Here is a 17,032-nt window from a genome sequence, read left to right as displayed (position 1 = left end):
CTCTGGAGTGGGTTGGTCGATGGCTGGATATGCCATCGGACCTAGTCGGGTCAATAAAATCCAACTCTGGAGTGGGTTGGTCGATGGCTGGATATGCCATCGGACCTAGTCGGGTCACTAAAATCCAACTCTGGAGTGGGTTGGTCGATGGCTGGATATGCCATCGGACCTAGTCGGGTCACTAAAAATCCAACTCTGGAGTGGGTTGGTCGATGGCTGGATATGCCATCGGACCTAGTCGGGTCAATAAAATCCAACTCTGGAGTGGGTTGGTCGATGGCTGGATATGCCATCGGACCTAGTCGGGTCTCTAAAATCCAACTCTGGAGTGGGTTGGTCGATGGCTGGATATGCCATCGGACCTAGTCGGGTCACTTAAATCCAACTCTGGAGTGGGTTGGTCGATGGCTGGATATGCCATCGGACCTAGTCGGGTCACTAAAATCCAACTCTGGAGTGGGTTGGTCGATGGCTGGATATGCCATCGGACCTAGTCGGGTCACTAAAATTCAACTCTGGAGTGGGTTGGTCGATGTCTGCTAGTTGAGTCGACAAATCCAGTTTTAGATTTTTAATGTTTGGAAGACAAATCGAATAAAACTACTTATTAGAACCGATAACAAATGATAAGTGCTGTGGTATACAAGTTATGAACCAAACTTTAAACTAAAATCTGATAGTATACTGTATTGAATATTGATTGAATAACTCAAATAATGATAATAATAAAAAATAACCTGAAAAATAATTGTAGGAAAAGGGTTATCATATTAGTATTATATTATTGATCTGTTGTAGCCAAACTGACGTTGTATGGTTGATGTGTGTTATTTTGTTATAACAAATTGTTCTAGATCACCACCAAATATCATGAGCGACAGTTCTTCTATCCTGTTGGAGGCTTTGGAAGCTGAAAGGAAGCGGAATGCTACACTTACATCGTAGTTGGAGAGAGTCCGCCACCAGTCGACCATGCGAAGCGCTACACGACAAAGCGAAAATGAATCATTATCGGTATCAATGAACAATCTCTCAATCGCAACATTGAACATCGGTGAATGTAAACCTATGGATGGAGAAGATGAAATTGACAAGCGGTCCTTTGAGGCCTGGCGTTCATTGTTGGAAGCGTCCATGAAGCTGGTGGGAGTAACGGACGAAGAGACAAAAATGAGTATTTTTCGCATTAAAGCAGGGCCAAAGCTACTTGAGATATTCGAAAATACTGGTTCATCATCCGGCTTTTCAGGCTACGAGATCACCCCATATACAGATGCCATGAGGCGTTTAATGGACCATTTCGGTTCCCGCGATTACACTTTGCTTCAAAGGCAGAAGCTTCGATCATTGACCCAGGGTGTTGGTGAAACGGACCTCAAGTATGTGAAACGTGTGATTAATATCGCAAAACTTTGTGATTACGATGGAACTCAGCTTTTGGATAATATCGCGGATGTTATTCAGTCGCACGCCTTGAATTTGAAGATTCGCGAGATAGGAAGAAAATGCCTAAGAAAAGGTGGTTCGATTTCAACCCTACTTGAAAAGGTTCGGGCAGTTGAAATTGGGCAGTTGAATGAAGAGATATTTGCGAAATCACACGCACCTCCTCAAGTTGCAATTGTTACTAGTAGACATTCTGCAGAAACCGGTCGACAATACTTTACGGATACCCGCCCCGAATATGATCGCCATTTTCAACCGGCTAGGACAGTCGGAAACCAACAAAGATTCAGTAATCCGCAGATGAGAACTAACAGAGGAGCCTATCGTCGAGAATCAAGTATGGGCCCAAATGCAAGATCGTGTTGGCGCTGTATGAGTAAATTCCATCCGGCATCGAACTGCCCTTCGATGGATAAAGTTTGTCGCAATTGTTTACAAAAAGGACATTTAGCTCGGACATGTAACCTACTCCGTGAACCCCAGAAACGAAAGGTACCAACAGACAATGGCAGTAAGCTTGATGAGCCAGTTTCGAAGAAGATCGCTATCCTTTCCAAGGAGGATTCAACGGAGGATCAAAACGTAAGTTTTTGAAAGGCGAATTTACATTTTGATGTATTGCATCTCATTTTTTCTTTTTGTCTTGAAATTCTGAATGGATTATAACATAATGTACTTTACACTTCTGTAATGATAATAAATGTTTGCGGTATAATTAAATCATTATCATAACTTCTGAATGCATGTTCTTATTCAAAAGGATTGAAGAATACAAGTTTTTTTTTTGGCTTGTTACAGGCAACGATGTCTATTGTCATGAATTCACCTGAACAGCCGCATCACGCTGATCAAGGGGCTTGTGTTCATGGATACATAGCAGGGCTGTCTATTCCGTTCCTGATCGATTCGGGAGCCGAAGTTAATACTATCAACGGTGATATTTTTCGGAAGATAATGAACAACGATGAAACTCGATCGGCTATATTTGAGGTGAAGACAGGATCAGATAAACTATTGAAAGGTTATGGTTCTGTTGGAAATATTGAGGTGCTTGCAACATTCGTAGCCGAGCTATTGATTACAGAAGACCGTCCCAAACTATTAGAAAAATTTTATGCTGTTGATCAGGCGAGATCCCTTCTTAGTAGAGGCACGGCGCTTCGCTATAGTATACTTCAAGTAGGACTAAGCGTGCCGATCATGGACAATCGTAGAGATGAAAAGAATCCCTTTCCAGGAGAGATTTATTCAATTTCAAGTAACATTGAGTTTCCTAAATTCAATGTTCCCCCAGTTTCATTAGCATATGATAAGAATAAACCCGCATCCCGAAATATATACACTAACATTCCACCGGCATTCAAAGAAGAAGCCAAACGAAGATTGAATGACCTATTGTCAGCAGGAATTATCGAGCCAGTGTCCTCGGATATGGAAAAGTCGTTTTGTTCATCATTACTCGTAGTTCCGAAGGGAAAGGACGACATAAGGTTTGTTCTTAGGATTGTTTTTTTTTCTTCTCTCACAAATACTTTCATGTCTTTTGTTAATTAGGTTGGTAGTCGACTTGAGAGGGCCTAATAAAAGCATCATCAGATCTCCTTTCAAAATGCCAACACTGGAAGCAATATTGGCAAAGCTACATGGGGCGACCGTTTTCTCGTCTCTGGATCTGTCCAGTGCCTTCTTCCATGTTGTATTAGATGAGAAATCTAGACATCTAACCAACTTTTTCGCCGGTGATGCTACGTATAGATTCAGGAGGCTTCCCTTCGGCTTGACCAATGCCCCGGATATATTCCAGGAAATCTGCCAGACAGTTATTCTCTCAGGGTGCAAAGGAGTTATTAACTACTTAGACGATTTCCTGATCTTCGGGCTTACCCAAGAAGAGCACGACGAAAACTTGGAAGAGGTATATTATCCTATGAACCGTTTGTGCAACTGATTTGACTGTCACTATTCGTTACTATAGGTGCTTCGTCGTCTCCGCGAACACAACGTAGTCCTAAATAAGGAGAAATGTGTCTTCGGAGTTACATCACTTCGATTTCTTGGATTCACGTTATCCAAGGATGGTCTCATGGTAGAAGAGGATAAACTGAAGGCAATTCAGAACTTTCGCAGACCGGATACACACTCCGAGGTGAAAAGTTTCCTTGGTCTCATAAATTTTGTGGAGAGATTTATTGTGATGCGGGCTGATAAAACGGCGAAGCTCAGGGTGTTAGCTAAATCTGATACGTTCTATTGGACTGAGGATGAAGAAGCAGAATTTCGATTTCTCAAAGAAAACGCTCTTACTTCGGTAATTAAACTGGGTTATTTCTCCAGTGAGGACGAGACCGATCTTTTTGTGGATGCATCTCCTGTCGGGCTCGGTGCAGTTCTGATTCAGTACAACAAGGGCGGTACGCCAAGAATTATTTCTTGTGCGTCAAAGGCTTTGACAGAGCAAGAACAAAAATATCCGCAAACCCAAAAGGAAGCTTTGGCGATTGTTTGGGGAGTGGAGAGATTTTCTTTCTATTTGACAAGCAAAACTTTTGTCGTCCGTACGGATTGTGAAGCGAACGAGTTTATCTTCGGTGCAGGTAGAAAAGCAAGTAAGTGAGCCGTCTCTAGAGCTGATGCTTGGGCGTTAAGGCTCCAGTCGTTTGACTTCACTGTTAAACGAGTTCCCGGCCATACGAATGTGGCAGATGCGCTCTCGAGGCTTATCAGCAAAACACAGCGTGATGATCCCTTCGACGAAACGGATGAAAAACATGTTTTGTATGCTCTCGACGCTGGCTCGATGAACATTACTTGGAGCGATATTGAATGCGAGTCGGAAAACGATGAAGAAATGGGATTTCTCCGAAATTCTCTAGATTCTGACAAATGGCCAGACTTCTTGCGTCGTTACGAGTTACACAAATCTGATTTGCGGTACATCGGGTCAACAATCTTTAAAGAGGACAAGATAATTCTTCCAGAAAAACTGCGTTATAGAGCGTTGGAAGCAGCTCATCAGGGCCACATTGGCATTGCAGCGATGAAGCGTATCATTCGAGAATACTTCTGGTGGCCAGACGTAGGCTTCGCTGTGGAACAGTTCGTCAAATCTTGCCGTACTTGTTTAATTATCACGAAAAGGAACCCACCACTACCTCTCTCAAGTCGCACCCTACCGGATGGCCCTTGGGAGATTCTCCAAATTGATTTTCTGAGCGTTCCTGGCTGTGGCTCTGGAAAATTTTTAATTGTGGATACTTTTTCTCGATTTTTATCAGCTATTGAAATCATATCCATGGATGCTAAGACCACAACTGTCGCACTCTCTAAAATCTTCGAAACATGGGGTCTTCCCTTGATTATTCAAAGCGACAACGGTCCACCCTTCTTTAGCGCACAATTCATTGAACATTGGGAACAAAAAGGAGTCAAAGTAAGGAAGTCTATCCCCCTGAGTGCCCAATCTAATGGCGCCATAGAACGCCAAAACCAGGGTGTTCTTAAGGCTCTCGCTGGCAGCAGGGAAGACCAAACGAGTTGGCGATCTGCTTTACAGCGGTATGTCCATGTACACAATACTATCAAGCCCCACTCAAGGCTCGGTATCACACCTTTCGAGCTTCTAGTGGGGTGGAAGTACCGAGGATCGTTCGTCGCACTTTGGGAATCGAATATTGGAAAGGAGTTGGACCATAACGACATTGCAGAACGTGACGCTTTGGAAAAGTTAATAAGTAAATCCTATGCAGACAAACATCGTGGTGCAAAGCCTTCGGATATTAAAGTCGGGGATCGAGTAGTGGTAGCAACGGCAAGAACGAATAAAATCGACCCACTGTTTTCAAAAGAACAATACACGGTTCTGACCCGTGAGGGGGCAAAAGTAATTATTCTCAGCGACAGGGGAGTACAATACGCGCGAAACGTCCAAGATGTTAAAAGAGTATACGATTACAAGGTACATGACGAAGGGTTGCGTGATAATTCATATATTGGGGACTCCAATAGTAGCACTGACGGACTAGGGACGGATCCAAGTAGGCAATCTGTATCCAGTACGAAACATGAAGATATAAACAACAGTCAGGAGGGTGAGTCCGAAGAAGTTGATTTGAGCAATAATGGTGCTCAATTACCTGCCATAGGAAAAGATCAAGAATCAGTGCTTACTTCTACGAGACCAAAAAGGGACATTAAAAAACCCGGAAGATTTAAGGACATGTTCGTATATAATGTCTATAAGTAAGTCACTGATCTCATCATAATACCATACTTACTCTAATGCCAATTATAACTGATGATCAAAAGGTGGCCAAATAAAATAACCTTTCATTAAATATAACTGTATAACATAACTGTACATGGAACATAACTGTAATTTATCTAGAAACAACACTCAAAATAACAAAAAAAAACTTTACAAAAGTAATAATGAAAACGACATTTCGATAAATAAAATACATGTATTTCAATTTTAATCGTAATAAAGTATTTTTTTTGCACAATTGAAGAACAATAAATAACTCAGAGTAGACAAGAGGGTGAATGTAGAGATAATTCGTATAACTATATAGTTGATCCTTATAGCATATATATCGTTGATCTTTATAGCAATGCAGCCTGAACCCACTAAACATTCGTGAGTTGAGAGCGAAAGAGAGTAAGAGAGTAGATGAGTTAAAGCCTATAGTCAGTCTTAAAATAGATGCGTATAAGTACGGTCGCGCGTGTGATACGGCAGTGTAGTGAAAAAAAAAATAAAAATGATTCGGCGCAGTTATGGCCCACGTCCCGAACCGGAAGCGCGATCTGGAGGATCGTCCCAGGATCACGGAGGGCATTCCCATGATGTGTCCCAGGTTCACGACAGGTTGCAGTTTGATTCAGCGTCGGACATAACAATCATCTCCGACAAATTGTGGCGAAAAATCGAACAACCTCAAGGAATTCCACCGTCATGCAACGCCAAATCTGCTTCAGGGGAATCACTTGATCTCGCCCGGGAATTTTTGTGCAATGTAAACATCAGTGACAAAACGAAGAGATGTTTGTGTCGTGTTGCTTCACCCAATCTGGAGTTAAACATTCTTGGCTCTGACTGGATTGAGCTTTTCGGATTATGGGACGTGCCTATCAGTTCGTTTTGTAACAAGGTCAGTGGTGAACAAACACGTACCGAAAAGTCTCTGCAAGTTCAGTTCCCAAAAGTGTTTTCAAACGAAATGGGACTTTGCACAAAAACAAAAGTGCGATTGACGCTGAAAGGAGAACCAAAACCAGTTTACCGACCAAAACGTCCAGTCTCATACAGTGTACAAGGTGCGGTAGAAGATGAACTTCATCGATTGCAGAATTTGGGAATCCTCAAACCAATCAATCATTCAGATTGGGCAGCACCGATCGTCGTAGTGCGGAGCCGAACGGTAAGGTTCGCATTTGTGCTGATTTTTCGACGGGTCTCAACGATGTTTTGGAGTCGAATCAGTGTCCGCTTCCTTTGCCAGAAGACATTTTCACCAAGATGGCCGGATGCAAGTTTTACAGTCACATCGACCTGTCGGACGCGTATCTACAAGTGGAAGTGGATCCCCGAGATCAGCATCTGCTAACAGTCAACACCCACAAGGGACTTTTCCGCTATACTCGCCTCACAGCTGGTATCAAATCAGCTCCGGGTGCATTCCAGCAGATGGACGCAGTGTTGAGTGGTATTGAAAAGACCTCTGGTTATTTGGATGACGTGTTAGTGGGTGGTCGCACTAAAGAAGAACACGACTACAATCTGAAACAAGTGCTTCAACGGTTAGAACAGTACGGATCGAGAAGTGCCATTTCAATATGGAACAAGTGGAATACTTGGGGCAAATTCTGGATGGTGATGGAATCAGACCCGATCCGAATAAGACAGCAGCTATCGCCACCATGCCACCGCCTCAAGATGTTTCGTCACTCCGTTCATACCTAGGAGCTGTAAACTATTACGCAAAATACGTTCCGGAAATGCGTAAGTTACGGTTCCCGATGGATCAGCTGTTGAAATCAGGAGCAAAGTGGGTATGGTCAGAAGCATGTCAGCGATCATTCAATCGGTTCCGAGAAATCCTGCAGTCACCGTTAACACTTTCGCACTACAATCCAAACTTGGAAATCATAGTGTCGGCGGATGCGTCAAATTACGGAATCGGTGCGCGCATTGCCCACAAGCTACCAGATGGATCAGTGAAACCGATATCCTATGCGTCGAGAAGTCTTACACCAGCCGAGTCCAACTACAGCCAAATCGAGAAGGAAGGACTCGCACTGATTTTCGCCGTAACCCGGCTCCACCGTATGATTTTTGGACGACAGTTTATACTGGAAACGGATCACAAGCCTTTACTAGCTATTTTTGGTTCCAAGAAAGGCATTCCAAGATATACACCCAACAGACTTCAGCGATGGGCATTAACGCTGCTACTGTACGACTTCAACATCAAATACGTGAGTACGGAAAGTTTTGGTTATGTTGATATCCTTTCTTGCCTGATCAACACTCACGTCCGTCCGAATGAAGAATATGTCATCGCATCGATTGAACTGGAAGACACCATGGAAGACATCGTCAAGCAATCAGTGGAAGCTCTGCCAGTCACGTTCAAGATGATTCAAGCAGGAACAAAGTCGGATGCAGTATTGAAGCAGGTTAAGCAGTTCGTTCGAACAGAATGGCCGTCAAATCAGTCCAAAATCAGCGATCCACAGCTTCAACAGTTTTACCAGCGTCGGGGCAGTTTAGCCATTGTCTCCGATTGCCTCACCTATGGGGAACGACTGGTTATTCCATCAAAATTTCGAGATCGAGTTCTACGAGTACTACACAAAGGACATCCTGGAGTAGAAAGAATGCGATCCATAGCACGTAACTACGTCTATTGGCCTGGAATCGACGAGCAGATCAATCATCGTGTTCGTACGTGCGTAGAATGTTCGAGAGCAGCCAAGACCAACAGTAAAACCAACATGGAGTCTTGGCCTACACCAGAAAAACCTTGGCAGCGGATTCATGCAGACTATGCTGGACCAGTCGACGGTAATTACTATTTGATTGTTGTCGACGCATTCAGTAAGTGGCCAGAAGTCATCTCTACCAAACCACAGAGAACAGACATGGAGGCTCGAACAAAATTTCTTGCAAAACATGTGTAAACAAACATACCGAACCTCAACGCCACCGACGTCGACATTGCAACACCGACAAACCGACGGGCCTCTCTGATTCCCAAATTGGCAAAAAAAATTACCATCGTTTTACTACGAGTGTAGTAACTCGTTCTGTCATTACTGACATTAACGTTCATTTGATAGAAAAAGTCAAGAAAAAGAAAAATCAAAATGCGCGCAATTCACCAGCTGGTCGACGTAAACATTATATGCACGTTTCAAACAATCTACACAGCGATGAAGATAAAAATAACCAAGCAATAGAAAATCTTTTTCGATGATTAAATCAACATTTAAGTCTTTAGGATCATTACACACATTTTTGAAAGTCGAATGTTTTTCATTTGGCTAAAGAATCCTATCATAAAACTCTTGATATTTATAATATCGAATATTGATTATTATGTGGAAGCTGATGAAATAAATTAAAGAGTGCATGACCAAGTTTGCCCGCACATTTGTGAGAGCTGTTGTGTAAACCATCGCACAGATGGAGCTAGGTAATGAAAGGAGAGTAATTGCCAAGAAATTTGAAGAACTTTATATGGGCAGGCACGTCGGTTTGTCGGTGATTGCAACTCACAATCGCATTTTGACAACACGATGGCGCTGGTATGCTCTTGCATGCATAACGACACTAGCGCACAGTGGCATTTTTTATTGACGCTAGCGCTGATTATGCACAGGATAACGTCGACATTCCAAAGTTATTCAAAATGAACAGTAAAAAGTTATCACAACATAGCGAGTTCAGCTTCAACGTCTGTTCTCTGTGACCAAACGTATTACAACGCACAGTGGTGCGTTTGGCTAAAATCGTGAACTTTTTATTTTACCACTTCAGGGTGTTATTTTTCGACATTGGTGTCTTTGGGAATAAATTTTAGAAAAATATTGCGCATCGAATGACAAAAAGTTGTAGTTACAATTTTTGCCACAGGTGGTGCTGCAAAATGTAATTTCTTTATTAAACGATTTTTAAATATGGTGTCTTTGGCAAAGTTGTAGTGTAATTTATTATGAATTTTATTGCTGAAGACACCGAGTGTCCATCTATCATCGTTTTTGAAATACGGGCGTTTTTTTATGGACAGACTCTAAAAAAAACAGTATTTAAAGATATTTTCGAAACTAACAGTTTCAGGTCAATACAATGTTCTACAAAAATGCATATATAATCAAAATAGACCAATTTCTGGAAGAAACTAATAAGACTGCAGGGAGCAACTACAACTGGGGGGTTTGTTTCTTGGGGAGTATAAAATTACGTGTTGTTCGTTCGAGGTGTAAAACAGAAGAGAGCTCCTGGCTCTGATTTATTTAATAAAATAACCAACAGCAGTGTTGCGCGCTGCGCTTGCTGAACATCTGCTGATTACACGGAAAGATATTAATTTATCAATTTACAGTATACATCAGCTCTTCCCCCTTCAGAAGGAAAGGAGACTCAGACTGAACAAAAATTCAAAAAATTATCAATACAAAAAGTACTTTTAGTCTAGCTTTTCTAATTCTTATTGAACGCCTAGGTAGGCCAGAAAGCTCTACCGGCTCTGACGGGAATTTTCTTTTCCTATTCTTATTCTTCATTAACTTGCGTTGATTCGAGGCGCTTCCATTGCTATGACCTGGTAATTGCCAGATATCGCTCTCGTTCAGTACGGGCTCCATCATGCGTTCAGCTGCAGTCCGCAACGGTCGACCATTCTCGGTAATCTCGACAGTCGATAGCGGACGACCAGTCTCGACCACTCGCATTACCCGCTTCGACAGACCCGTAACTCCATGTCCATCCTCAAGGACTCTGATCTGATTGGGATGGGACGTTGTTGTCGCCTCGTTTCCAACCATGATCTGTAATACATTTTGAGAAAAACGTTTCAGAAAAGATGCTTTGATCCATTTTCCACGTATATGCGGTTTGTTATGCTTTTTCGTTTTAATCAAACAGATTAACATCTTAGATGTATGGGTATAGTATTTTTCAGGAGGAAAATTTCCAACCATTGTCGTATCATTAAAGCTTAAACGTAAACTAATCTGGTTTTCCAAGTACAACTTACAACTTTTATGTAAGAAACCATTGTCATACATTGTGACGTTGTCCAATAAAAAACTCGCAAAATGCATAACCAATTTAGCTATAACTACCAAATAGTTGTCAATTTTAATCATTCGCTTTACCTCCACCCTTTTAGAGAAATCATTTCCTACCGATGGTTTCTTAGTAGGTACACTGTTTGAAAATTTTGAATTAATATTATGTTTTGGAATGATTGCCATATTGGAACAGACGCCACAAACAGCAACAAAATTCGTGTCAAAACCAAACAAGTGAACCGCTTGTTCTACGAATTTTATCATATCAATGATGCCATCATGAATGACCTCGTGAATGACACGTTCAAGTTTAATCATTTCTCCTTGAAATTTCTGCGTAATGTTCACTTTGTCCTGGAATAATAAACACACGTCAAGATCATAGAAATCTGGTTTAGTTCTAAGCATTTTAAAACCATGCTTGTCAGTTTTCTTAGGCCACAAATAGCGTGTAAAATAAATTCTGTTTTTCTGAAATATATCATTTATAGTCTCTATGGAAATTGCCAAAGAATCATCAGTTATAATATTACTTTTCACAAATTTATTACATTGTATTGGAACTGACACATTCAAAACCAACTGCGAAATAAAACTCGCAAATAAAGATTTTGACGAAAATATATTAGGAATTTTGAAATTGAATACAAAAATTTTAAAATTATTCTGCCTCATATCATAAGGAAAGTCATTATCTTGTTTTGAAATTGGTAAATTACTTTTTAAAATCACATCTGCTTCACAATTAGTAATAGAATTACTTGAATTTCTGACAAATACATCAGCACATTTAATCTTAATATCTCCAGTAGGTGTTTTATGTTGTTTTTGGCGAATATTATTTCCTGGCAAAGAAATGCCAAAATAAAATCTCCAGTTGGGAAAGAATTCATTCAACCGCGTTCTTCCTAGTAATGGAATAAAGTGATAATAGCAATCAAGCATTAGCAGATTAAATATTGCTTTTGTCCTATTCAATTCAACCGTAACATCATGTTGACCAGAAATTGTCACCCTGGAACTATTTATCTCAAATAATTTATTGAACCTCTTACTTAATGTTTGGTTGAAATTTGGAGCAGCTGTCCTAAATCCACTGTCAATCTCCAATTTTGTCAAATTATTCTCAATAGAGACATTCAACAAACAAGGACTACTAAAATTATCGATGGAAGAAACATCCATACACTCCAATACGGAATCACTTGGCTCATTGTTATCCAATTCACAACTAATTTCTTTTAAATTATCCAGACGCTCGGACAAGTTATCCGGAACCACAAAAGATTCTTCATCGCTCCTTTTAGGATTTAGTTCACGGCACCTTTTTCGTACGTGTCCTTGTTGTCCGCAGTAGTCACAGGTACGCTGGTCTACCGTCCATTGGTTGCTATCCATTTTCAATTGTCGATGCGATGAACAAGCAGATGCGTCTTGGTACCTAAATTGTTGAGAAAGAAAACAACTTTGCGTATTATGTGGATAATCATTATTTGCCGAATCAAAAAATGGATATTTGGTTTTTATTGAAGCCACAAAGTCAACATTGTTTTTATCAAGCCTTTCCTTGAGTTTTTGAACTAATATTTCATAAGACACATCCAACAATTTATCTGCAGGGAAAATCTCATTTGCAATATCGAATAAAAAATCACCTCCCAAACAAAACATCTGGTATTTTCTCTCATTATCCTTGACTTTGTTCACTCGGAAATGGCAAGACAATCGCTTAATCCAAGAAGTAAATGATTGTCGCTTACTGTATGGTTCAATATTGGGAGCTATAATGTAGGACATATTTGTCAAAATCTAATTTAAACAAAAATAAATTACTCTTACAATTGATTTCGAAACAGATTCACAACAACAATTGTAAAAGGCTATTGAAATTGGTAAACATTCTCTATCAATAATTAACGAATGGAAAAACCTATTGTTTCATTGTTTTGTGTCAATAACAATTCCAAAAGCTACCACAAATATCAGCTTTTGTTCAATAGAAATACAAAACATGCAATAAATCACGTTACTTGCGCAAAATCACTTTTGTATAGTATTTAAAAAAAAAATGCGCGGCTTTTCCTGACACACTATAGAGAAAAGTAAAATCACCAATAATCAAAATTAATTCTGGCTTCAGTTTAACCAATATATCACACTGCGCAAAACCAATTATCACTTTTTATTACTTATGTAAATTGCGCGAACACTCCTGGTAAATGCGAAAAAATAAACGTAAAACGCCAATTAAACCAGATTTCGTTACTCACCCGATGAATCCTTTACTCTCACCACGATTCCCAGGTAAAGGAACCAGAAAACCTTCCAGCGGAGCGAAAAGGAAAAGATCAAAATTAAACCACTACCGCCGCACAGACGGTCCACTGTGCAGATGCCCCTATGTCTCAAATAAAAGAAAAATCACTTTTATTATAATGTATAATAGATTTGTCACTCAAAACAATTGAATTGAAATACTAGGTTTTCTTTAAAAACACTTTTTGTTTTGCTTGAAACCGACGCCGTATAAGCAAATGGCGTTTCGGTGGGCAAGTGCACTTTGCCACCTCCGAAATATATGCCACCAAATGTGTGCTATTGTGATTAATTATCACTATCACGGTATCACTTTACCTACCGGCAATCGAAACAACAGCCGCCGTCTCCTGTTGGTTTTCCGTCGGCAAAGGCTGATACGATCCAGTAGCTGCGGTGATCCGTCGGTTCGTTTTTTCCTCGTCGCCACTAATAAGACTGCAGGGAGCAACTACAACTGGGGGGTTTGTTTCTTGGGGAGTATAAAATTACGTGTTGTTCGTTCGAGGTGTAAAACAGAAGAGAGCTCCTGGCTCTGATTTATTTAATAAAATAACCAACAGCAGTGTTGCGCGCTGCGCTTGCTGAACATCTGCTGATTACACGGAAAGATATTAATTTATCAATTTACAGTATACATCAGAAACCAGGGATGTTTCTTGCAAATATGACTTGTTATCGGCGATTTAGGGTCGAAAATAGTGATATTTGAAGACTTCATATGCAACAGAGGGGCAAATTGGGGCAAGGAAATCCCCACAGGATTGAAAATATCTGGTCTATAGTTTCATATGCATATAATTATGTCTGTCTCCACGTGTATCCAAACAAGTATTTCTAAATTTCATAAATCGACATTTTCAACAGATATTTATATAATAATTGAGATTTCACCACACTGCATACCACGCTGTTGAATGTTAAAGTAAAAAGTAACTAATCGATTACTCTTTATTCTTGTCAATTATTGAATCGATCCATCGTTGGTTAGTAATCGATTTAAAATTAATCGATTATCACAACGATGAATCGATTTATCGATTAATTTGCGACTTCTTAGAGATGTCTTTAATTCCCGATTAATCTATTAGTAACTCATCAATTATTCTCGATTCTTGTCGATTATTGAATCGATTAACCGTTGGTAAGTAATCGATTCAAAATAATTCGATTATCTCAACGATTAATCGATTAATTGAAATGTATGTATATGATAGCACCTAAATGCTGGCAGTTGGTGGGTAGAAAACCAGATACTGCTTGGGATTAATTGTTAAGTGTATAATGTTAAGGTGTCAACTCATTCATTCTCTCGCTTAGAGTTATAGAGATGTCGCACATTATTCGATTACTACGATTAATCGATTCATCGTTGTGATAATCGATTAATTTTAAATCGATTATTACTTAGCGATGAATCGATTCAATAAGAATAAAGAGTAATCGATTAGTTACTAATCGATTATTCGGGATTTTACGACATCCCTAAGCGTATGACGTCAGAATTGCATTGTGTGAAATGATTGGATGAAGAGAACAAAAAATAGCTTGACGCTGCACTTCTTTTGACATTAACATTCAACAGCAAGGCATGCAGTGTGGTGCATTCTCAATTATTATATAAATATCAGTTGAAAATGTCGATTTATGAAATTTAGAAATACTTGTTTGGATACACGTGGAGACAGACATAATTATATGTATATGAAACTACAGACCAGATATTTTAAATCCTGTGGGGATTTCCATGCCCCAATTTGCACCTCTGTTGTATATGAAGTCTTCAAATATCACTATTTTCGACCCGAAATCGCCGATAACAAGTCATGTTTGCAAAAAAACATCCCTGGTTTCTTCCAGAAAGTGGTATATTTTGATTATATATACATTTTTGTAGAACATTGTATTGACCTGAAATTGTTAGTTTCGAAAATATCTTTAAATACTGTTTTTTTAGGGTCTGTCCATAAAAAACGCCCGTATCTCAAAAACGATGATAGATGGACACTCGGTGTCTTCAGCAATAAAATTCATAATAAATTACACTACAAATTTGCCAAAGACACCATATTTAAAAATCGTTTATTAAAGAAGTTACATTTTGCAGCACCACCTGTGGCAAAAATTGGAACTACAACTTTTTGTCATTCGATGCGCAATATTTTTCTAAAATTTATTCCCAAAGACACCGATGCCAAAAAATAACACCCTGAAGTGGTAAAATAAAAAGTTCACGATTTTAGCCAAACGCACCACTGTGCAACGTCCACTACAGTGGCCATGTTCCGTGAGATCTTTTCCAGAAATGGAATGCCGGAAACATTGGTTACAGACAACGGTACACAGTTCACCAGTGAAGATTTTGAAGCCTTTTGCAGTAACAGTGGCATCCTACATTTGAAAACGCCGCCGTATCATCCACAGTCAAACGGACTCGCCGAGAGATTCGTCGACACATTCAAGCGAGGACTTCGTAAAATCACATCGGGGGGAGAAACACTCCGCGATGCTATTGACACTTTTCTTCTGTGCTACCGCTCAACTCCTTGTCGTAGCGCACCTGAAGGGAAGTCACCAGCAGAACTGTTACTGGGAAGAAAACTAAGGACATCACTAGATCTACTGAAACCACCAACTTCGTTCTACAAGCAAGCCGAATCAAAGCAAGAAAGTCAGTTCAACCGTAAGCATGGCACGAAAGTAAGAAACTACTATGCAGAAGAGCTGGTTTGGACGAAAGTACATCGAAACAATACCTGGTCATGGGAACCCGGTCAAGTACTAGAACGGATTGGTCGAGTCATCTACAACGTGTGGCTACCGGAAAAGCGGAACCTTATTAGGTCACACTGCAATCAACTGAAGAAACGGTATGAATCAGAACAACTATCATCAACAGCGCAAAACAAGTGTACTCAAATCCCGCTCAGTATACTTTTGGATGCATGCGGTCTCAGTCAACCTACAGCTACTGTACCAGCAGTACCAGAACCATCCGAACCGTTGCAGTCAGCTTCAGCAAGTAGCAATATCCTTAATGAACTACAGTCAAGGGAGGTTCATCGCCGAGCACCAGTCAAGCCACCAAGAGCTACTATTCAGCAGGAACCGAGCCGGCTTCGCCAGTCTTCGAGAACCAGAAGACAACCCGTGAGGTATGAGCCGTATCATCTCTTTTAAGAGGGGGAGGTGTTGGGAGGACCACCCTACGACCATGAAACGCACCATCTATTTAACGGTGGGCTCATCGTCTGACACAATCTGTCAGAGCGACTGACGTCTACCGAGCGAGCGAACGAGAGGAAGCGATCTGTCAGCCGACAGCAACAGTCATTCATTAAGTGCATTCACCACCACTGCAACAGTAACCACGCCGCGTTTTTTAAATTGTTGAAATTAGTTTTAAATAAAGATTTTAATCTGTTTGTTGTGTAAATCATCGGCCCATTTATCACAACACTTTAAAAATTGCTTTAGGAATTTCTCCAGGAATTCGTCCAAGTATTTCCCCGGGAAATTCTTCCAGGTATTTATCCGGCAATTCCTTCGGGTACTTCTCCATGAATTCCTTCAGGTATTTCTCTGGGAATTTTTCCGAGGAATTGTCCTAGAATTTTTTTCGAACTTCACTCGGAATTTACTCCAGAATTTCATTCGGAAATTAATTTGAGAGTTTCTCCAGGATATCTTCCAAGAGTTCTTCCAGGAATTTCTTCAGAACAAACCCCGGGGAATTCATTCGGTAATTTCTTCAGCAATTCATCTGGAAATACTTTCAGGATTTCATCTGGGAATTTCTGCATTAATCCCTCCTGGTATTTCTCCGGAAAATCCTTCGTGATCTTCTCCAAGAATTATTTCAAGATTTCCTTGTGGAAAATCCTCTGGAAGTGCTTGTGGGAGTTCTTCCGGGAGCTCCTCCAAGAGTTTTTTCAAGAGTTCCTCCGGGAATCTCTCCAGGAAGGGAATTCCT

The 17,032-nt window shown here is 40.3% G+C and overlaps 2 protein-coding genes across 2 annotated transcripts; one reads left to right on the top strand and one right to left on the bottom strand.

Moving 5' to 3' along the window:
* Positions 1-7,443: 7,443 nt before the first annotated feature.
* LOC134206044 (uncharacterized protein K02A2.6-like) lies at positions 7,444-16,220 on the top strand. Its single transcript, XM_062681726.1, has 4 exons — positions 7,444-8,581; positions 15,320-15,532; positions 15,626-15,988; positions 16,108-16,220. The coding sequence occupies exons 1-4, from the start codon at positions 7,444-7,446 to the stop codon at positions 16,218-16,220; spliced, it is 1,827 nt and encodes a 608-aa protein (XP_062537710.1).
* LOC134213337 (uncharacterized) lies at positions 10,042-13,555 on the bottom strand. Its single transcript, XM_062692323.1, has 4 exons — positions 13,382-13,555; positions 13,014-13,141; positions 10,192-12,184; positions 10,042-10,095 (listed from the first exon to the last, which is right to left on the bottom strand). The coding sequence occupies exons 3-4, from the start codon at positions 12,139-12,141 to the stop codon at positions 10,042-10,044; spliced, it is 2,004 nt and encodes a 667-aa protein (XP_062548307.1). The 5' UTR covers positions 12,142-12,184; positions 13,014-13,141; positions 13,382-13,555.
* Positions 16,221-17,032: the final 812 nt, after the last annotated feature.

Source organism: Armigeres subalbatus, chromosome 1, assembly GCF_024139115.2.
Source record: "Armigeres subalbatus isolate Guangzhou_Male chromosome 1, GZ_Asu_2, whole genome shotgun sequence".
NCBI classification, from domain to species: domain Eukaryota; kingdom Metazoa; phylum Arthropoda; class Insecta; order Diptera; family Culicidae; genus Armigeres; species Armigeres subalbatus.
Note: the sequence above shows the minus strand (reverse complement) of the source record. Positions and strands in the feature narration are given on the sequence as shown.